The following is a 24829-nucleotide window of genomic DNA, read 5'->3' as shown; positions in this document are numbered from 1 at the left end:
TAATTTTCGTTTATCGTCGTGTGGACTCAAGCCTATTTTCACCTGCTTGATACTGAAAACGTTGTGAGCGTATGATCGAATAGTGAACTGCTCACATATTTTTCCTTTAAAATTTCTGAGACAATCGATATATTTTTTAAAATCAATTTTATTTCTGACTACATTATATCGAATTCCCTTTGATTTTTTGATAACTTTTCCACCCTGCACTTTGTAGGTGTACATTTTGGAACGTAACCCCGCAAAGTGCGTGATGATTTTACCATTTGCTTCATCTTTCATTAACCCAGGAATTTTTTTATTCACAAGTGGAATTTGAAACTTGTTATCGGGCGAATAATCGGTTATTTTTGATGAGTTCTGAATAGACATCTTCACACGTTATTTCGTAGATGAAGCTATCTGTATCTGTATACATTAACTTGCAATTTTCTATACCTAGAGTGGGCACCATGAAATCGTAATGGAAATCGAACATGCATGTTTTTGAAATATCTAAAATTGCCATTCCGATGTACAGAGGTTTATTGAAAACAAGTTCAGTCTTTTTCAATTCAATAGCCACCAAGTCTGTATCGAAAACGGTTCGACTCTGAAATCGACCGTTCCAGGAATTCACAAGTTTGACCACCCTGTGTAATCGAAGGTTTTCCATCGTTTTCCCAAAAATAGCATTCACCATTAGTTTATATAGATTTTTTCCAAAAGAACTGGTGGCTGCAGCCCTTAGATGAGTATTCAACTCGATGTAGGGACGCAGCCATGCAGATTGTTTGAATTTCACAACCTGATGAATTTTGGTTAGAATCAAACTGTTTTTCAATGCTTGTTTCAAGTTGCGATAATGCAAAATATATTTGTCTTTATGATACAGGGTACCCATTAATTTTTTTTGTTTGGAATTTGGTGGTGCTTGATGCTCCGGACAAAACGGAAAATCTTTATGTGAATCACGTAATCTCTCAGGGTATTCCAAATGAACTTCCAATATGTAGCCTTCTGAAACATTGTCAGGAATTTCAGTTACATCTTTGTAAAAATTTTCCACCCACTGAAAACCATCGTAAGGTAAAAATTCTGACATTGCCCACCCATATAAACTAATGACGTCTAAATATAAAAGATATTTTGAAGGTTCTTCGGGATTGTATGCTTCCATATATTTATTATTAGCTTCAGAATATCTATTTGAACAAACCGATATTCCGCCCCTTATCCCCTTTTCTACAAACATAATCATGTCAATGTCTTTTAAAATTTGTAATTTACACTTCGTATACTTCAACATGGCATCCCACGTGTACCCAGGCATAATATAATACCATGCGGGGTCCAACCCATAAGTTGCCATGCTTTTTTGACGAAAATTTTCAAAAACGTCTGCCAGTAATAAAATATCTGTTTTTAAATATAGGTCCGCATACGATCCCAAATTTGTAATTTTGAATGATTCCCAAACATTTTGTGCGTGAGCATATTTCTCTTCTGTTATGTTTTCATCATTTAATTTATTATAGAATTCTTCTCGTGATGGTAACTCGGTGATGTTCAATTTTTCCATGCCATCCATATAATCATACGGAAATACTCCCTTCCTGGTGAGAAAAGCGAATTTCTCCTCATCTAAATGACTAAACTCTTTTTTTAAAATTTCCAAATCATTTTGATCTAATGTGGATACTAATTCATCCAACGATGTTCCCATGAATCGAAAAGAATCTATAAATCGAAATTTAATTTTAGTTTCAGCATCCTTCTGTGTGAAGGAAATGTATTTTTCTTTATTTGAGGGAAGTATGCTCACACAGCCTTTTTTTGTGATATCTCTGATAATGAAGTGACTGTCGTATCCTGAAAGATTATGAAAAGTAATGGGTACCACGAATAATTTTCGAAAGTTGACATTACAGGGGGCTTGGTGGGCAAAACCACGGAACGCCCCCGTATAATGATCGTGATCGTACACAATAACATCTTTGGGATCGAACGGTTTTTCGCAAATATGACAAGTCGTTGCAGCACCGATATTATTTAAAGGCACTGTCATCGGCTCAATATTCTTAATTTTAGATTGAACAAATTTTGCAATATCAGACAACTCATCGGCAAACCATTTCATACAGTCTTCACCTCGATAGCTTTTGAAATGAGAGAGACTGTCGTCATAGGAACACTTGAAGTAGTAGCCTGCACTGAAAGGTGTATGTTTTTGGTATTTTGTAGTTTTGTTAGATATGCTTTCGTTACATTTTTCCAACAGTGACTCGAAATCAGCAAAAATTATAAACGGGCATTTTTGTTTATAAACATAATTTCGAAATTCCACATAATCGTATGTAGGAAAGGAAATTCTACAATCATTCACTTTTTCGCACAAAATAGTATGATCATTTAATTTTTGCTGACATGAAAAATAATTTAGGCATCTATCATAAAAGATTTTTTTCTTGCAATTTTTGTTCAATTGGTTACTTAATAACCGGGACATGTCTTTGATCCAACAATAATGGAATTTAATTTCAGTCTCATCATCGTCATTAATGGGTGGAGCCTCATAATCGTTCAATTTTGGAAAATATTTGTCTTGAATCAATAACAAATTAACATGTCTGTCTCGTTTTGTTGTCGTGAGTCTGGCAGGTACTACTACAAAAAATGATTTTTCCTTTGCTTGATTCAATTCCAAAGTGTACACATTAACAGAAATATTATTAAGTTTTTCAAATTTGGAAATTTGATGTAAGTCCATTGGAGTATTTAGCCCTGTAGTATTCAGAACTGTAGAATAGTGTGGATATTTTGACACTCTATTAGAATGTATTGCTACAGGATACAAGGCGCTAATAATACTCCAAAAGAAGCACATTCCGTCATTGTTTTGTACATTAATGCATGCCTTCTTCCTTGCGATTTCTTGTGGCAATGGAATGAAAGAAGAACCTTTACCAATGACATATTTATTGATTGCTACTTCCAACAAAAGAATTTTACTCAAAGCCCACCCCGACAATTGTTCTTCAAATTCGCCTAATTTATTCAATATAACATCCACAGCGTTTTCATTGTACCAAGCAGCCAAGTCCGTACTTGAATCGATAACTTTATTTGGCGTACTGAAATATTTGCGATCAACAACTTCCCCATCATTTGATTCTTTAATAAAATCCCCTGATAAAGTAAAATTAACTTTGAGGCATGACATTTGTTTCAAAATTTTGGAAATCTCACGTTTGAATAATGGAAAAGCATCGTCTAGAAACTTTTTAGGATCTTTATGAGTTAAATTGATTATTACCCCGTTGTTACTCTACTATTGAAAACATTGTTAACATTTTGCCACTTCACCCTGGAGCTTCGTCGCTTCAAACCCGAGCCTGTATGTTTATTATTCATCATTTTTATAATCACTTTGAAGCGTTTCAATTCCCCAACTTGTGTAATTATTTTCTTTTTTTCGCCAACCGAAAATTTAATTTTTTTCATAGCTAAAACGCATTTGCTTATATGCTTATTAATAAATTGTATAGCTTGTTTGATAATATGATTCGAATAATCATCTCTGATGTGTAAAATGTATTTATCAATTACCGACTTGATTTTTGGAAAATCGACCATTTGGATTTTATTTATTGACATGACTCACCGATATTTTGTTCACAAATGAAATTCTAGGTATGATGAGTCGGTTTTGGAAGCTGCAGAGAATTGAATTTCGTTCTGTGGACACTGTTGAGATGGTTCTGGAAGCTGCTGTAATTTGAAACTCATTCTGGAAATTTTGCTAAGTTGGATTTGGATGTGGTTGTTGAGATGACTCTGAAGTTATACTGCACACGTTGATGTAGTGTTCTGAAATAAATTTGATTTTCAATGCAAATATACACCAGAGAAAAATTAAATTCAAGAGTGGGGTAATGTGTTTCATGGAGTGATTGTGAAAAATGAACGAGCTACAGTTATAATTGAAAAAATCAACTGTCATTCAAAACAACAAATTTAAAACACATATTCTGCAAGTACTAAACACATAAAAAATATTGAAAACACTTCTTTATGCGGATCATATCTATGAATGAAAAACTTTTTGAGTCGAACAAAAAATATAGTATACAACCACAAACTCTATACATGTATTGAACAAAGAAAAAAGCAGTACTAACCTTAATTCCGTACAATTTCAAATGAAACAACACGACAGCGTATTTTCCTGATACAAAATTCTTCTAAATGGGGGTGATACTCCTCCGTCACTCGGTGTGGTAACAAATTGTTGTTGTTCATTGGTTCCCTATTCCCGACTGAATTTGAATTTTAGGAAATCCACCTGCGAGAAACCAAAAATAAAAAAACAATGTTTCAAATTATACGAACACTCTCTCAATAAATGACAACATGAATGGAAGTTATTCGTAACTCACTATGCGTTTTATTCAACTAAAAAGCTGCTCACAAAATGAGCTTCTGTTTACTACATTATAAATGTGTATATAGACAAACTATGGCATTGTCAAAAGCAAATAGATAAAATACGAGAAAAACTCTTATTCAGCTTGGATGATTCTCGAGTAAAATTCATAATCACGTTTCCCGGTTATGAGGCTGCCATCTAACATCAAAACAAATTGTGCGGTACAATAATTACTGTAAGAGATAGTATTCGAGAAAAATGAATGTCAGCAATTATCGGTTCTTATCTTTTATTCATTATTAAAGATTGAGAAATATCAGTAATTGTTATTCCTTATCTTCTGATGTATGTAGGATAAAAATAGTTGCCCAGGGTTGGCTTAAGGTATACGTAAATACCGCTGAACGGTTTTGTATTACAAAATAATTTTTTTTGTGAAAAAGTCAAAGACGTTTAAAAAATCTTGCAATTAAAATTCATAAAGTGAACATGAAAAACACTTACTTTCAGATAAAATCGTTACACTTGTCACTAGTATCACTGATACAACTAACTCATCATTTCACCTCGCAGGAGGTATTTATAGGAAAATAAGTGATGACATATTTCAAAATCAAATAAAGAGCCTTTGTTCCGTCGCTTTGAGAACTGCATATCTCTGGGTGCTGATTCGGCATTGACAGTGATCAATGTCACCTTGGATAAGAATAGAAAAATAGGTGATGACATATTATGCAATCAAACAAAGAGTCTTTGTTTCGTCACTTTGAGCCACGTGTCTGGCTTTATCGATAAGTGATAGCGATAATTCTGCATACCTATATTATACATATATTTTTACCAACTTGAAATGAAACAACATTTACTCAATAAAAATATTAATTTTTTTTATTAAATTTCATAATTGTTGTACTACTCTAATCTTGTTGCGTATTCTGGAACAAATTCAACAGTTTTTTTTTAAATGACGAAGATCTTGAAATATCTTTTTCAATTCACATTTGAATGGTGTATTCTTTGGAATTGCACCTGCGCAAATACTGCTAACTGACCCCCATTGACTGATGTCGAACGAATCAATTTCCATTGTTTACACTAGCCTTCACGCATATTTCTTTGGAATTTCACCCACATTCGGTACGTTCACATATTGAACAGAAATTATTGTAGTCGGAAGTACAAAATTCGTTTTTCAGCATCGTTGACGACATATTCTACACTCTGAAGCTGGAACACTTTGTCTTGAATGTGTAAATTATTCAACTGCTTGAGAACCATTTTCTTTTCCTCATATAATTGAACATCTTTACTTATTTGTTGGACAGGTCTCTCAAATTTCTCTACTTTACGTCTGTATTCTCTGAATGCCATTTTATTACTAATGTTTGTTTACCAACGACGTACGAAACATCGTTTTCCTTCGAAACTATGCAAAACAACGTATTTTGAAATGTCATTGTCGAATACTTCACTCTCCCATTACCCTCACGTTGAGTCCACAACGCTTAACCTCTCGACACTTTTGAATCTCTTCTTTCTCCTGATGATGCTAACTTGGTTAACAAAGATACGAGATGTAGTGCCCTTTTGGCATGTTGGAATGCTAGACTTCTGTTGAACCGACATGTTTTTTCTTAAATGGTATATTTTGACGCACCCTGTACACTTCGACGTCATGTTTGTTTTCAATGATGTATTCTGAGACACCCCGTATACAATGACGGATCGCAGGTTGTCATATTTTTTCTTAAATCTGATTCATTATTATAAAATATATCACTTTCGCGCTTCCAATTTTCGTCGAGTAGTTCACGATTAATTCCAAAACCGGCAACGCTACATTACTCCATACACATTGATTTATTGTACAACTGGCAACGCCGAACCTGCCTTGCTGGCATGTATTGACATTTGACAGATGCAGTCTTATGAGTCTAGTGTTTACAGTGTCCTTCTTCAATCAATAGATAGTTCAGCTAGTGACTCATAGATGACTCTGTGTGTTCTATAACTTGATTTTCAAACAATTCAAATGTTTATGGAGTAATGTAGCGTTTACATTACTCCATAAACATTGATTTATTGTACAACTGGCAACACCTGCTTGCACTAGCAACCGGTAAAACTTCGATCTCCATCTCTCTTTGCATCGATTACGTCACACGCGTCTCTCGCTCTTACACACACATACACATCTTTACATGAAATATTAATTATTTCCCAAATCTAAGTATATTTTCCTATCTTCAATATGATAATGACGATTACATTCTATGGAAATAAAAATAAAAATGCTGTCAAGTATAATGAATGAGTCAATATCGGTCCAGACAAAACTAACGCTATAAATACCCAACATTGGCAGTTAACTTCAATATCTTACGATGGTGTAGAGGCTAAGGACAATGTCTACGGCGCGGACGACCTAGGTTCGAATCTCATAACTATAAACTTTTTTTTAATTAAAATCACGTGACAAGGAGGTCTGAGCGCTGATGCGGAATCCCAAGGGGACCGAGGGGTGAGGAAGAGGCCTGAGCGGTGATGTGGAGTACTAAGGGAGCCGTGAATGCTTGAATCTCTACGAAACTCGTTCCATACTGCGTCGATGACGTCACACGTTTCCCCCACTCCTGTTTGAACCAAAAATTGCAGAAAGTTTAGCTCCATAAGAAAATACATGGGATTTTGGTCCAGAACATACGTTGTTTATCTACTTACCGGGTGTCCCACATTTTATGTGACAGGCAATATCTGGTTTGTTGAAGGAGATACACAAAAATGTTTTATACAAATGTTTTAGGAGTTCATGAGAGCTATATTTTGATATAATTTTTAAATATACAGGGTGTTTGGTGTAGGTGCTACAGACCAAAATTCCATTTTTTAAAATAGAACGCCCTGTATATCATTACATATTCAGATGCTACGTTAAATTCTGATATCATATCATGTTTGGTTTTTGAAATTCGGTTACGGCGTTGTTGAGTTATTGCTTAAAATGTAAAGTCTTGAGAACGACTATTATTTTTTTAAATATCTCATACAATTATTCTCTCTGCATCAGATCACATGAAAATTAGTCAAAATTTTGGGTGTTCGAAGTAATGGTTTCAATTTTTAGTTGTGGAATTCAGTCAGGAATCATTTTGAATATGAAACAATTGCGAAATTGAAAGAGGTGTATTCGAAAACAAATCTTTAATTAATAACAATGTAAATAATATAACTTGATAAATCATTTCATAAGAATGGTAGGTACTTAGAAATAAGTCATAAAAATTGTTCAAAGTGATGCCCATCAGATATTATACAGGCTTCGAAACGTCGAATCACTTATCTCGTACAAGTCGCTCTCATAATATCAGGCGTAATATCACTGCACGCTAGTCGAATTCTCATTTTCAGATCATCCACATTCAAAGGGGGAGTAGTGAAAACAATATCTTTTAAATAACCTCATAGGAAAAAATCAAGCGGTGATAAATCTGGGGAACGAGCCGGCCACCGAATTGGACCCTTATTACCAATCCATCTATTTGGGTACGTTCTATCCAGATATTCAGTAACAACCTGTGAATTGTGAGGAGGAGCACCATCTTGTTGCCACCAAATTCCTTGTCGTTCTGCTATGGGAATATCTTCCATCAACTGGATCAAATCATTTTCTAGAAAATGTAAATATCGCAATCCATTGAGATTTTCATTGAAAAAGTAAGGTCCTATGATGCGGCCATTGAACAATCCACACCATACATTAATACCCCAAGTAGTTTGAAAATTACTTTCGCGGACCCAGTGGGGATTTTCTTGAGACCAATAGTGACTGTTATGTCGATTCACAACTCCATCATTGTGGAATCGCGATTCATCGCTCCACAAAATTTGACTGAGTATGTTAGGACTTTCATGTAATATTACCTGAATACAAGCAATGAATTCAAGTCGTCGTTCAAAGTCCGTGGGTTTCAAACCTTGTACCAACTGAATTTTGAATGGGTGGTATTTAATTTCTTTCAGAATTCGCTGTACTTTAGATTTACTCACACCGACTTCTTCTGCAAGAGTACGGATAGAAACATGTGGATGAATAATAATATAAGCCAACACATTAATCTCTGAATCTTCAGTTCTAACAGATCTCGTATAATGACGATGCTTTATAGTAGAAGGAAATGACCCAGTTCGCAATTTTTCTACAACTCTCGAAAAAGTCATTCGTGACGGAATGGGTTTGTCTGGAAAACGTTCTTGGTATAGACGTTGTGCTTGACGGCAGTTTTTCTGACATTCCCAAAAATTAATAACATATCAATGCAATCACTTGGACTAAACGCGAAAGGCATACTGGAGTTTTCGCACAAAGAACACAGTTACTGTTTTGCAAAGAATCACTGAATCGAACTGACAAGTAGATACAATTCAACAACATTTGTTACTATGGCATCAACAAGCATAAGCTACTTGATGAAATTGTGCAATATAAAGCAATTCACCCTCAAGTTAGTCACATTCTCAAGAATTTCAATATTATATTCAACTGATATCGATATCGTATCGTAGAGGTGAGAATAATGGTTTGTATTCAGTAGTAGTATAGTTCAATTTAATAAAAGATATAGACTGGATTCGTGTACGAGTAAATAAGTTTTTTTGAAACTTTATATTTAAGGAAAAGTGCAATAACTCAACAACGCCGTAACCGAATTTCAAAAACCAAACATGAAATGATATCAGAATTTAACGTAGCATCTGAATATGTAATGATATACAGGATGTTCTATTTTAAAAAATGGAATTTTGGTCTGTAGCACCTACACCAAACACCCTGTATATTCAAAAATTATATCAAAATATAGCTCTCATGAACTCCTAAAACTTTTGTATGAAACATTTTTGTGTATCTCCTTCAACAAACCAGATATTGCCTGTCACATAAAATGTGGGACACCCGGTATATATATATATATATATATATATATATATATATATATATATATATATATATATATATAATAGAGATTTTATCGAGTGTGTATGAATACAAATCAAAAATTAAACAATTCGTGACCACTCGATAAAATCTCTATTTGTATTTATATCTTTTTCAACTAAATTCACTTTTTGATTTTTTCTGTCAGACTTCCTCTGTAATATATATTAAATACTTCTTCATTAATTAGCTCTATTACCTTCTTATCAAGTTTTGGACAATTATTTTAATTTATTTGAATTTTTCCTAAATCAACTCGATGGGATTGAACACACAAAAATAGAGGGTAAATCTCAGTATTGTGTGTACATAATTTTCAGCAATACTCTCACAGGCATACACTTTTTCAAATATTTTTCAAATGTATGGTTATCTTCAAAATACAAATTGTTATTCATAAAAAATTTTGTATTTCATCTTTCCTTGAATTTTTATTCGGTATTTTGATGGGCTGTCGCGAATGATAGAAAACGTTGTCAAGAACTATTATACTATTCGCATCCAAATTTGGTATCACTGTGTTTTCAAACCATTCTTTGAAAATATCAGCTCCCATGTTATTATGATAGTAAACATTGCAGTCCTCAAGTTTTTTTCTACATAATTTCAATGAATTCGGAACCCATTCTCCACTTCTTCGGCAATGCACAATGATTAGTCGCGATCCTTTGTTTGAAGGCATGTTAGGCGTATAAATTCTCGAACCATCAGTCCACCCTTTCTTAACTGTGTCGTGAGCCCAAATAGAAAATTTGCCGTTGTTGTTGCCTATATTCAGTTATTTGTAATAAGTATTTGTTACGCAACTCCACTATTCTTCTGCTTTCCTTAACTGTTTGACATTCGTTTATTATTTCAAATGTAAACCCTAGAGTAATTATCCAATTGGCCGCGGAATTGGCCGCGGTGGTAGTGCGCCCGACTCACGATCGGAAGAACGTGGATTCGATTCCCTACTCGACCAGATATTTTTCTCGAGGGAATTTATCTGGTTGAAGCTGGAATGATTCTGCAACCGTGTTAGGAATCACACGTTAAAAGGTAAGACCTCGTTAGCCCTTAGCTCGCACAAGTTACTCAACTTTTGAGAGTTGTCGTTCGTATGGAGACGACAGCTGATTAATGGAAAAACAGATTTTTAAACAGAATTCTGAAGAGTTCTGTCACAGCAGATCACGTTATGGCCGGAAGTATTCAATTTCTTCCTTATGATTTCACTTGTAGAAATCTCATTTCTTTTGTAATAGTCGTATATTGTGTTTTTCAATGATTTCATTAGATGAACATCTGAAGATTTGATAATTCTGTAACACATCGTCCGTTGGGTTCATAAGGTTAGTTTTTGACTATTTTACGTACAGTTGAGAAAGGAATTTCGGTCAAATCTGACGTTGCTTGTGATAGGTTGTTTCCCTCGAAACAAAACTTGAGATGTAGATTCTTATATAGATTGAAACATACTCTCTGTGTTTCAATATCAAATGCATTCGAATCTCTTTTTCGCATAGTTCCCCTCGATATTGGAGTCACTATACTGGAAAAAGTCTGCTTTGTTATAACACTCGTTACTAGGATTGAAGGGGTTATATTTTTAGGAGTGATTGATTTTTGGGAAAGAAAGTTTTTGGCTTTCTACTATTCCATCTTGATACAATATAAAAAGGATGAGGGAGTCTTCCAAAGAAAGGAAGGAAGTAATCAATTCGAAAATAAGTAACTCTATACATGGATGTGTAGATCAATAGTTATTACTATTAGTACTTGTCTAAGGACGCCACGTTCCAGAGATAACAAAAATTTTAAGTAAACGTAAATGCACCAATATAGAATTTCAACACTCAAATCGCGATCAGTTCCTGAACTGAATATTGATGACACGACGGCAGTAACCATCCTCGCATTTCCCAATTTCTATTCGTCAACGTTATATGACTTCAAATTTAATTTTATAACTATTCAGCCAATTTCAAAGTGGGTTAGTGAAAATTATCCAATACGAACCGTCAAGTCTACAGTGGCTAACGTTTCATGTCTATGTATTTTTTTTTTGTCTTTGAGAGTGCCGCCAACTTTAAATGTGCACAAAATCGTTTACTTCGACTATACTCACGTAGGATCCGGAGTGGAGCGCAAACAGGTATAGACGAGCGGCAAATACAGGTTTGTTTGTGTGCGTGAGTGCAACACATACTAAGTTATTCTACATTATCCACTGTGACCCGCGATACACTGTGACCCAATCTCCCCTACTTCTGTTTATTCTTTAGATTATGTAAGGTTATATACCAAAAGAAAACAGTAATAATAATATTCATTTCATTACATGTTGAAATGAATAATGTTTTGCTAAACAAATTCATTATGTTCAGAGTCTGTATATTGCATCTTGAAAGCACTTTGAATATAGTTGTTTGATAAAAAACAAATATGTTTTAATAATTCTAAAGACGGAAGTAGGAAAGTACAGCGCTTTGTGATTATTTGTAATACGAAAATCCTGTCAGAGACGGGCAGGATGTGACGTATATTGTTCTGAATACATCTCTTCCGCTGCTGTTTGGAAATCAAATATGTAGCAGGTGTGTTACTATTTCAATCGTGGTGAATTGACGGTGTACAGATTGAATAAAATGAAAGAGAGATTGGATGTGACTGAAAATGATATTGCATGTGAAAAATGTCATTGATTAATTTTCTCCAAGTCATTTGATTGTTCGACAACTTCATTAACTGATAATTCAAAACTGTTTTTGGAAACACGAAGTCTTTCTCATATTTTCAACAACAACCCGCATCTCAGAAACACATGAGAATATGTGCGTAATGAATATTGGTATCAAAAATAATAAACAAATTCAATCATAGATTTGTAACAATATATATAGGATATAGTCGTAGATGAATTGAATTGGAAAATTTTAAATGAATTCCAAAGTGATAATCAAGAAACGAATTTGTTCAAGGATAACAAATTCAGATAAATCTGTGATGAAATAATTTTCTTTAATTGATATACTAACGTGCAATTGTTATTTTGAAGTATTTTGTTCAGCTACAGTTTCTCTCGAAACTATCTTCCTAAAAATATTTTCAATTTTCGAAATATGTTGAATAAACCTTCACTCTTCCACTTCCTGAAAGTTATAGATCCGCAAACGAATTGAAAAACATTTTTAGAAAATGATTAAACAAATAATGGTGAGAGATATTATCCTTTGAATACTAGTACGAGTTTGGTTCAGTTATCATGACTACGTGAGTTCTGAGATGATATCACTGATTACATTTTGTGTTGTGTGATTATCGAGTTAGGTAAAATCAATTCCATATTTTGTGAACTTTTTGTTCATCGGTAATTTTTCCATCATAAATTTGGAGGATAATGAGGTCTAAGTTCCCATTAAAAACAGTTACTATAAGTTGTTCACGTTAAGAAGAGAATGACATCACAAGATGACAAGTTACGACGTTACCAACATGTGCACTATTTCAAACTTTCAAATTTGTTTGTACTGTTGATATGTTTCATTGCTATTATCCTTACTTACTTTTAGTATTTGTGAGACTATTTTGACAATGCTTTAGGCATATCGAATATACGCAGGTCTTATCAAAAGAAAAGATTAGTTCTGGAAAGAAGAGAAAGACTGACAGTTTTCGAATTTTTTTCGATTCGGCAACGTCTGAAATCAGTTGAGCAACTAACAAGTTACTATTTTCATTGCTGTTGAACGCATTCCAGTGAAAATTATAACGTTTTTGTGTTGGATATACAAAATTACCAAAAATGACGTCATTCCCTTCTTTACGTGAACAGCCTATATCATCAAATTATCTAAAACAACAATTCGTTCAGGCCAGTCCCAAATCAACTTCACTGTAGGTTAATGAACTGACATCAATCAGAATACAACTACTTTCCTGACTAACACTACGAATGGCGTTGTATTATATCCGACAGGTGTCAGTGCAGGATTCTCCACTGACGTTATTCCTGCCTATGCTGTTTGGCGATAAAATTGCCGAAATCGATTTTCATTTCTTGGAATACACTTGCAGACCGATTTCGGGCTGTTTGACCACTCGTCAGTACAATCTATCGTCAACATGAAGTCAATGATTTACCATAATTGAAAATCAAATTCCTTTCAGAACTAGCCAGAAGCGAACAACAAACAACATATTTGTCTCAACGTCCCATCTGCCCGTGAACGAGGTTACCAACCGCATATACAAAAATAGACTGACACCTATCAGAAAACAACTATTCATCCGGTTAATACCACGAAGGGTGTTGTATTATATCCGACAGGTATCAGTGCAGGATTCTTCACTGAAGTTATTTCTGCATATGTTGATGGCGATCAACTGCCGGAATCGATTTTCAATTATTGGAACTCACTTGCAGACCGGTTTTGGGCTGTTTGACAACTCGTCAATGCAAGGTCTATCATCAACATGAAGTTGATGATTTTCGATAATTGAAAATCGAATTTCTTTCAGAGTATCATTCCTCGAACTATGTAGGGGCGAAAAACAAACAATATGTTTGTCAACTGCCCGTGAACGAGGTAACTAACCGCTAATCCAAAATTTGACCAATTCCTTGTATGAGGAAGAAAACTTAACAAAATGAACCGGTATCCAAGTATGCCCACTCATTTCGTTAATGTTACTATCATGTTAAATTATCATGGTTATGTGTCCTATACTGTATGAGTGAATTTTATAAGATAGTTTCGAAGAATTCGGCTTTAATCATTCTTTTACATTGTCTTCTAAAGATTATTTAGATTATTTATGTGGATAGAAAAATTGCTTCTATTTATTGCATTATTGATAAATTCAACTTATTTTTATTGATTACTCTTCTTTCATTTTCTCTTGTAGAAAAATTTCAGGTATATTTAAAAAATTGGTCGAATAGGAAAAAAGTGACTGCTTCAGCGGGTTATCGTAATGAATATTTGGGTTCTTCTCTTGATGAGTAGATCTAATAGATAATTTATTGATAATATGAATATGTATATGTATATATATGTCAGTTCAGTTGCACCTGAAACTGAAACAAAACAAACATGATTGTTGAAACCCGCATCGAGAAGAGTGCTATCAGCATGTCCAGCATATGCGATCTCTGCCTATATCCATCGATATAACGCGGTCCTGAAAGTGCTATATTACCATCTACGGCACTCCTAAGGTATTGACGAGATACCGGTGTTGCCTTACGCTCCGGGGGATATTGAATCCATTGTGGGGAACGACAGGTGCTGAATTTATTGAAACTATTCGTTCCCCACCCTCAGGCTCATACAAGCTGATGAGCCTGATGTAGTCCTTCTCGACCACCAGAGCAAAACGATATTTGTCGTGGAGTTTTCAGCTCCTGGCGAGACAAATATCGTCAGAAAAGAGGAGGAAAAACGGATAAAATATCGAGATTTTCTTTTCGAACTCCGCAGACTCTATACAGATCACTCTGACAAGATGGTTTTTCTGATTATTGGAGTCCTTGGTGGATTGATACCCTCTCCACTTTCGAATCTTAAAGTCATACTGGCTTGCCGCAGTAAGGCAGAAATCTTAGCCGCACAGATGCAGAATGTTGTCATTCTTGGCTCACTGCGCTTGCTCAGGGCACATGATTCTCGGACCCAATGATCACTTACCTTAATGACAATAATAGATTTGGACCAAATAGTTTCAATAACAAAAATAACAGGTATCACAATAATAATACTTACAGACGAGGAGGTGTAGATAGGAACAGTGACAGAGACGATTGGGCTTATAATAACGAAAAACAGGAAAATAGGTCTAGACAACAAATGAGAAGTAGAAGTACAGAGGAAATACGACATATCAATAGTATAAGACAAACTGAAACTAGGACAGACACGTAACAGACACAGAGTGAGGTGAAAACCTCAAATAACCAACAAAATTTTTAGTAAGTAACCTACCAGCAACAAAATTTAACGAAATACAATATGCTGGATATTATCAACATCCTAGGAAATTTATAGAAATTGAAAAAACTTTTGAATTAGGAAATCTTAGAGGTCTTATAAAAATACTAGGAAACTTTCATGATAAAAATATTGAATTATTAATAGATACAGGATCTGAAATTAAAAAATTATTAGGGAATTAAATTTGGAACATTGGTGTTACAGTATGCCGAAAACTGTATTGGTAGGTGCAAATAATAAAAAGTTACATGAAGTAACCAAAAGAATAAATAGTATTATAAAATTTAATAACAAAGAATTTGCCATACAATTTTTAATAATACACAATTTGCTATGTGATGCAATAATTGGATCAGATGAACCTGACAGAAATAACGTAATAATTGACTATGACAAAGGAATATTACAAATCGGGGAAGAAATTATTGAATTTATAGACAATAATTGAAGTAAATACGAAATAAATATTAATATTATAAATCAAGTAAATAACAAACGAATAGATGAAAAACCCATATTAGATATTGAATGTGAGCAAGCAATGAAAGATAAAGTATTAACATTATCAAATGAATATCCAAATTCAATTAATTATGAAAATAGAGTATATATATATATAATATATTCATAAAATACAGATTGATGGTATACAAACTTTCGAGTCTAAAACATACCCTATTCCTTATAAATATAGGAATCAAGTTCAACAAGAAATAACAACAATGTTAGAAAATAAAATATTTGGGAGATGCAATTCAAAATACAATAATACTATTGTTGTAGTAGAAAATAATAATGGTGAATTAGGATTATGTTTGGATGCTAGAAATAATAATAAATATACTACACCTCAATACGAGGCACCTTTAAATATTGATGCAATTTTTGAAAGCATTATAAATGCAAAAATACTTTCTAAAATAGATTTAAAACATAGTTTTTGGTTAATTCCACTTCATTAAGACAGTAGGGATTATACAGCATTTTCATTAGATGGAGTCTTGTATAGATTTAGAGTAGTTCTATATGGTGTACAGAGTTCTTGTTCAGCTTTGGTTAGGACAATCCATACAATCCTAGATAAATGCAATGCTTTTATTCTTTATTATAATATATTCCACAGACTAAGAAAGTCACCTGAAACATATTAATTTATTGATAAATGAATTGGACAATGCAGGATTGAAAATTAATATTAACAAATCTATATTTAATCAAACAGAAGTTGCTTTCTTAGGCTATTAGACACTGAAGGCATAAGTATGGACGAAGAAAAAATTAGGACCATTATGGAATATAAATCAATCAATATGCTTTATTGTCGGAAGATTAGTATCTTATTGACAAAGTCTTGTAAAAAAATCAAATGAATGTCATGAAATATGAAAAATACAAAATACAATACATGACATAAAATATAAAAAATACAAATATAGCAATTTCACTAATAAAACATACATGACATAAAATATAAAAAATACAGACATAGCAATTTCACAAATAAAACATTAACAAGACATATGAGTTTAGGTGAACATTATAGGTTATCATGGTAGAATTCATGTATCGAATTATAAGCTTTTTTGATTGAAAGATCTTTAACTGTACTTCGGAACTTTTTGATATCTGTGCTATTTTTTATAATGGTAGGAAGGTGATTATATACTTTAATACTTTCATAAATCAGATAATGCTGAGTCAAGGTGAATTTTGGAACAGGTTAGTGAAGCATATGGTTCTGTCTGGTGTTGTGACAATTTGTTCCGGGAGTGTACATGCTAGTTTCATTTTTATGAATTGGGCATACTGTTTCCATTATATTTAAACAAGTGACAGTTAATATTTTGTGGCTGATGAATCTCTCGTAATAGAACGTTATTCCATTACGAATATGAGATTCGATCAGTGCAAAGTAAGTCATTCTAGCTGTAGTGTATCCTAGTTCATTTGATATCACTCTAATAGCATAACCTCCACTAGATACTTTTTCACTCAGATGGGATACATGTTCTTCAAAATTTAATTTATTGTCTATCTGAATGCCTAGGAATTTAGTGTGCTGTTTGTTTTCTATGTAGTGGTTATTCAAATTCAAATTGTTTTGTTTTGTTCAGGTTGAAGCACAAGGAGTTTGCGTTACACCAGGCCTAAATTTGTTGAGTATCTATACATACTTCGAATAATTGTTGGTCACTTTGTAAATGTTCCTATGATCTCCATTTTCTTCAGCATATACATATATTTTCATCAAATGAATCCATCGCAAGACCGAAATAGCTTTCACTACGCCATCTTTCGGATGAACACATGCTTATTCGTTACTACGAATGCAATGTTTACGCAGTGGAACAAAATATACTGGATTTGGTCAGCCAAGTATTCAGCGATGATTACTCTTGAAGTACCATCACACGTGTTTCTGAAAATTTCAACAAGGGTCTACTGAATATGAAGCTGAAGCTCATTTTGATTGAAGCAAGCTCATCAGAAATGCATCCATTGGAAAATGAGATATATTGTACCGGAAGATCTCCAGAAACCAAAATTAACGATCCAAATTATTGACAGTGATAATAATGATCAATTATTTTCATTGAAAATAACTTTTCATCAACTAACCAATTTTTTCAAGAATAGTATGTAGGTTTTTCAGTTCATTGATTCAATATTGAAGTCCTTCACAGTGAAGAGGCGTTTCATATTATTTCTGAATGTGAGTGAATGAATTGGATTGAAAAAAAAATATTGCTTAATGGTTCACTTCCAAGCTCAAAAGAAGCTCACAGAAAAAGCTCAAGTTGTTAAATGTTACTCATCCTGTATGAAACGAAATGGTCGAACGAATCCGTTGTTGGGAAATACTTTGAAAATAATTCTCAGCTCTCTGTTTCATTCGATAACTGAAGCCCTCTTTTGTTTCAGATATGTCCTGTGTCGTTCAAAAAGCACGATGAAATAATGGGAGAAGAACACAACAATTGTTCCGATGAGCCGTACGGCAATTTCTCCACCATATTCGGTTCAACAGACATTCCTGAATGGGAAGTGATCATCACAATAGGAACTTTGTCCCTTTTCATCCTACTCACAGTAATAGGAAACGTCCTCGTGATTTTGAGCGTTTTTACCTACAAGCCATTGCGAATAGTTCAGAATTTTTTCATCATCTCTCTTGCTGTGGCCGACCTGACCGTGGCTCTCCTTGTCCTTCCATTTAATGTGGCGTATACCGTTTTAGGGCGATGGATATTTGGTGAGTCGATGTAATAAAATCATTTTACATGTAGTAAGCGAGTATTATATAATGTTATCATATGAAGTAACTAGTCTAAACTTCTTTTTGTTTTCCCAAAGAAATCATCACTCTTATTCTCGATTGGAAGTTGTATATTACATAAACATTTCTCTCACACGCTACAACTATATCAATTATTTTGAAGCATGTTTCGCATCATCAGAAAGTGACTATGATAATGGTATGTGTAGTGTTGCCATCAAGACAAAATATTCTAGTCTCTTAACCTTCTTGTATTATCAGGAACGAGAGAAGTAGATATTTTCTCTTGAAAACCCGTTTTGTGAGGTGAAAATCTCCTGAAAACGGAGACTGAGAGGAATTGAAAGGAAAATAACATCATGAAAATTAACTTCACTTTACAAAAAGCAATTTTCTCTGATCGCCGTTCGGTGATCATATTTTGCTTGAACACACTGTCGCAATACTTCTACATCCAATGAAATATGCATAAACTATTTGGATGACTGAAATAGAAACTAGTAATTTCAATACAATAACGATTTCGAATGACTACAGTTTTTATATGCAATGGATGGAAATAAAAAAAATATATTACATTTGAAAAATTCAGACATCATTTGAGAGATTTTCCAATATGCAGAGCATTCAGTAAAAGTGTGGAGTTTGAAAGTCAAGTGGGGAAATGTAAACTTTCCATTTGAGCTCTATGAAGAGTTGTCACAAAGTGTTTTAGACTTTCATAAAGTTCTGACAGGTACGTTGAATGAATAATAATTCTAATTTTTCGACAAATGAGAATGATCCGTGTCATTGCTTTTCGAGTTTGAAAGCCGTGGATTTTTGGAATGTCTTCCTGACGTTTCGCTGGCGCGAGTGGCTAGCTTCTTCAGAGGTTTGACCATCATGGATTGCTGTCCGATGCCTATCTTTTAGGCTTCATAAAGCGTATTTATGCCTTGTCAAGTGATCCATTGTATCTGTACCTGTACTCGTACCTGCTCTTGTACCTGTAGTCGTACCTGCACTTGAACCTGGAACATTAACAATCTTGCTGCCTGTTGTCCTGTTCGTTATTCTTGAATTCCTTAAAATGGGGTTCCATATTCGATTAAGGTTCACCGCTTTTTATTTTCTTGGAATTATCCTTGTGTTTGTGGATCTCTATTGCCTTCCGTACCAGTCGGCTATGGTATCCCTGGTTGGGGGCAATTAGTTCTATGTTTCGAAACAAAGTTCTGTGGTCTCCTTCACTAAGTGCGTGTTCTGCCACAGCTGACTTGTCCGTTTGGCCTAGTCTGCAGTTCCTTTTATGCTCTTTCAATCTTGTTCCCATGGATCGTTTGGTGGTTCCGAAATATACCTTTAAACACGTGCACGGTATGCGATAAACCCCTGCTGCTGATAATGGATTTCTTTTGTCTTTTGCCGACCTGAGGCTTTGTTGTATCTTCCTCGTGGGTTTGAAGACTATTTTGATGTCGTGGTTGCCCAAAAGTTTTTCAATTCCGTGACCCTAGGGATTGACGGTAGATATGCGCGTGCAATCATCTGATCCTTTTTCGCTTTCTGAACCGTGGTGCCCTTCGGTTTCATGGCTTTTCTGGTCTGGGAGGCACTGTATCCATTCGATCTCAAGGTCACTTCAAGGTATTTCAGTTCCCTCTCCAGATATTCTGGTTCACATATTCTCCGAGCCCGTTCCCTTAGAGTGGAGATGATTCCTCTCTTTTGGCTAGGATGGTGGTTCGATAGTGCGTGCAAATATCTATCTGTGTATGTGGGTTTTCGATACACTTTGTGGGTTGATCTGGTACCACATCGTTCTACTAGTACATCTAGTACACACACACAGATAGATACCTGCACGCACTATTGAACCACCATCCTAGCCAAAAGAGAGGATTCATCTCCATTCTAACTGAACGGGCTCGGAGAATATGTGAACCAGAACATCTGGAGAGGGAACTGAAATACCTTGAAGTGGCCTAGAAATCGAATGGATACAGTGCCTCCGAGACCAGAAAAGCCACGGCACCACGGCTGAAGGGCACCACGGTTTAGAAAGCGAAAAAGGATCAGATGGTTGCACGCGCATATCTACCGTTTATCCCTAGGGTCACGAACAGAATTGGAAAACTATTGGGCAAACACGACATCAAAACAGTCTTCAAAGCCACGAGGAAGATAAAACAAAGTCTTAGGTCGGCAGAAGACAAAGAGACCCATTATCAGCAGCAGGGGTCTATCGCATACCGTGCACGTGTGGAAAGATATATTTCGGAACCACCAAAAGATCCATGGGAACAAGACTAAAAGAGCATAAAAGGAACTGTAGACTAGGCCAAACGGACAAGTCAGCTGTGGCAGAACACGCACTTAGTGAAGGAGATCACAGAATTTTGTTTGAAAACGCAGAACTAATTGCCCCCATCCAGGGATACCATAGCCAACTGGTACGAGAGGCGATAGAGATTCACAAACACACGGATAATTTCAACAGAAAAAAAGAAACGGTGAAGCTTAATAGATTATGGAACCCCATTTCAAGGAATTCAAGAATAACGAACAGGACAATAGGCAGCGAGATTGTTAATGTTCCAGGTTCAAGTGCAGGTACGTCTACAGGTACAAGAGCAGGTACAAATACAGGTACAGATACAACGGATCACCTGACAAGGCATAAATACGCTTCACGAAACCTAAAAGGTAGTCATCGGACAGCAAGCCATGATGGTTAAACCTTTGAAGGAGCTAGCCACTCGCGCCAGCGAAACGTCAGGAAGAAATTCCAAAAATCCATGGCTTCCAAATTCGAAAAGCAATGACACTGAAAACCTCAGCCGTGAAAGTCTAAACCATTTTGTCAAATAAGAATGATTTTCTTGGAAAGACGCAATTACACTTAGTAGATACCATTTTGGAAAGGTGCAGTGGATCACGTTTTGAAATCAGGCTAGATCTATTCAGTAAGTCAGCCCAGATATATTAACGAGTTTTTACGAAGCCCGTCGTTGTTCATAAGAGATCATTTCAAAATTTTTCTTTACAGGAATGCATTGTTTGTTTTTCGAATATAATACATGTAATACCCAATTATATGTCTGTGTCTGGGTAGAAAAGAATGCTGTATATTTTTTCTCCCGCTCAATCTGATTCCAAATGACAGAGTGACAAAAAAAATTATTTTTACTTCAAATCAATGATCTGAACTCTCCATCACTTTGAAACGCTACCTTATGATCAATATAAACAATGTTTGCATTTTTCTCTGTCATGTTTGTTACAAATGTCATGTCTTTTACATATTAATGGTTTTCATGAAAAAAGTTTAATATAGTGAATGACTAGATGCATATTCGAAACTTATGAGTTCAGGTTTTCTGACTGAAGGGCTCATGATAAAGAAGCTGGATTTCCCACCCGCTCGGATCGGCTCAGTACATTCGAGAATGTTCCAAGAAACATTGGCTTTCACGGCCCAGGTCACGATTAACGAGAACAAAACGCAGGCTAGTAGGTCGTGTTCGAATGAAACCTTAAATCAGTTCAACACTGATTGTTGTCATTGCAGAGGCTTCAGGATGTAACGCAGTAGCAGACGAAACATTCGATACTCCAGGTCCCATACGACCATGGCCTAGCAATCCGGATTTTTTTCTCTTCATTTCGAGAGTAATTTTTGTCCAAAGCACTACAGTACATCCCAGAATATTCTGGAATATCATGTGATTTCTCGATCCATGTTCTGTGTTTTTTATTCTCATAAGGATCATTTCCACAACGTTTCGGTAAAGTCTCGGTGAAGTTTCGATAAAGTCTCATTTGCCGTCTTCCCTAGTTGTGAAACTACAGGCATCACCAGAAGATGACAAATAAGACTTTGCTGAAACGTTATGAAAACAATCTACAGGGTGTTTCAGAAATACAGGGCGTTGAAGTTGCAAAATAAAAAGACCCTTTTCGTCGTAGCTCCCGGACTAAAAGGAATAAATTAATGAAACTCAGCAAATCGATTACGAGCTAGAATGTGCTTCCTGTGGTATGTTTGCTTCAGTATCAGTAGCCAGTGGCGTTCCAGCGGGGTAATAGCTTATATTTCCCCCCTTATTTTTTACGCCACTGACTTTATATCCACAACCGTCTTTTTTTCGAATTCCTTGATCAATTTAACGTAAAAACCAAAAAAACATTCACTATGAAAAAACCAGTAGTTTTCGAGAAAAATTGAGTTGAACTGATAGGTGCATTCTCATATGGGAATATTAATAATCGAGTAAAATAATCGAAATTCCAAAACCGAAATTATTTGAACTCTTTCATCATTCTACCATTCATTGTGTGCTTGAAAAATTATTCACTTCGGCAACATATTGCGGATTTTCTACCATTTTACCAACTTTTTTTGCAGATATGTTGTGAGCCCGCAGACCTACTGAATGGCTTTACCTCGAGATTTATTTTTTAATAAAATGTTCCATCCAAACGATTTTCAAAGACAATTACGAATGGTTGGCAAAACTGAACTCAGAATGTTTTATCGAATTATCTTCTCTCACTGGGTAAAAATCCAAGTTTTATCGATTAACCAAAATACCATTACTTGTTTCAACCTTAGCCATCTACAATGTTTCCTGGGCATATCTATTATAGTTTTGTTAGATAACTGTACCGATATTCTCGAGTTCTTCAGCCACTGGTTGAATAGTTTCAGAATACATTCACGTGACTTATAACAATCTTTGATCCACCTAAGCAATGAGGATTACTTTATTCATTGACAACAATAAATTTGTTAGGGGGCTGTGGAAATGAAATGAGATTCGTATGACACTTCCAAGTTAACGTAGCTGTCAGAAAGTGTTTGATTGTGTATTTCGTATAATAAAAATGAATTTTACATTCGAAGAGTTAGCGGACATGCACCTTATTTGTGGAAAATCGGGACGAAATGGAAGGTTGGCACAAAGAATGTATCGTGAAAATTTTCCTGGAAGAAATAGAATTCCTAATATGAAAACGTTCGAAAACGTGGACAGAAGACTCAGGAAAACAGGAAGTTTTTTAATTACCAGAAGGAATGCAGGTATACAGCGAACTGTAAGAAATTATATCACAGAAGAGGAGATATTGAACTATGCTGCTGAACATCCGTCTGAAAGTAGTAGATCTATAGCTAGAGTGCTGCATGTGTCTTCATCATCTGTTTGGAGGACTTTGCATGAACAGCAGTTATACCCATATCGACTGAGAAAAGTTCAGGCACTGAAACCAGAGGACTATCCAGATCGAATTGAATTTTCTCGATGGTTTTTAAGTATGTGGAGAAATAATCCGGAATTTATCAAGCAAGTGTTATACACTGATGAGGCAAAATTCACAAGGGAAGGTATTTTCAATTCTCGCAATAGCCATATTTGGGCCGAGGAAAATCCTTTTGATATTCATCCTCATGGCCATCAAACAAAATGTTCATTGAATGTTTGGGCAGGAATAGTAGAAAACCGTTTAGTTGGTCCTTATCTTTTACCAGATAAGTTGAATGGGGACAATTATAGCACTTTCTTGGGAGAAGTATTGCCTGAATTGTTAGGAGATGTTCCTCTGAATATCCGGAATGGAATGTGGTTTCAGCACGACGGTGCTTCTGTTCATTTTTCGTTAGCTGTTAGAGAGTACCTAAATCGGAAATTCGGAGACAATTGGATTGGTCGAGGTGGACCCCACAAATGGCCTGCCAGATCACCAGATTTGAATTCTGTTGACTATTTTCTTTGGGGTCATATGAAGTCACTGGTTTATGAAACAGAACCAAAAAGCCAAGAAGAATTAGTCGCCCGCATTCAAGCTGCATCGATAACGATTGCCGAAAATTTAGAATCATTTGAAAAAGTGCGATTTTCTATGTTGCGCCGTTGCAGATCGTGTATAAGTGTTGACGGAAAAAATTTCGAACAATTACCCTATTGATTATTCATCAGATGTTCTCATTATTATTCAAAAGCACATTTGAATTTTCAATGTAAATTTCAAAAAGAAATTCGTGTTTATGACTCACTGTTCTAGAATTTCAACAGTATTGTTTCTTATCACATTATCTAAAATATGTGTAGAGAAGGTATATTTTGAACATGATATTTCTACTCAAAGATGAATTATGAGTACCGACATCCAACTAAGAGTTATGTAATTAGCTG

The 24829-nt window shown here is 35.0% G+C and overlaps 1 protein-coding gene across 4 annotated transcripts in view; it reads left to right on the top strand.

The window, feature by feature from the left end:
* Positions 1-24829, top strand: part of Oct-TyrR (Octopamine-Tyramine receptor) — a 1115181-nt gene that overhangs the window by 967795 nt on the left and 122557 nt on the right. For all 4 annotated transcript variants that reach the window (XM_074186521.1, XM_074186523.1, XM_074186522.1 and 1 more), the window contains one exon: positions 18299-18629. In XM_074186521.1, coding sequence (XP_074042622.1) covers positions 18299-18629 — 331 coding nt within the window. The remainder of the gene's footprint in view (positions 1-18298; positions 18630-24829) is intronic.

This window comes from Leptinotarsa decemlineata, unplaced genomic scaffold (genome assembly GCF_025532065.1).
Source record: "Leptinotarsa decemlineata unplaced genomic scaffold, Ldec_3_MD MMD2_P_RNA_scaffold_2, whole genome shotgun sequence".
In the NCBI taxonomy this organism is placed as follows: Eukaryota; Metazoa; Arthropoda; class Insecta; order Coleoptera; family Chrysomelidae; genus Leptinotarsa; species Leptinotarsa decemlineata.
Note: the sequence above shows the minus strand (reverse complement) of the source record. Positions and strands in the feature narration are given on the sequence as shown.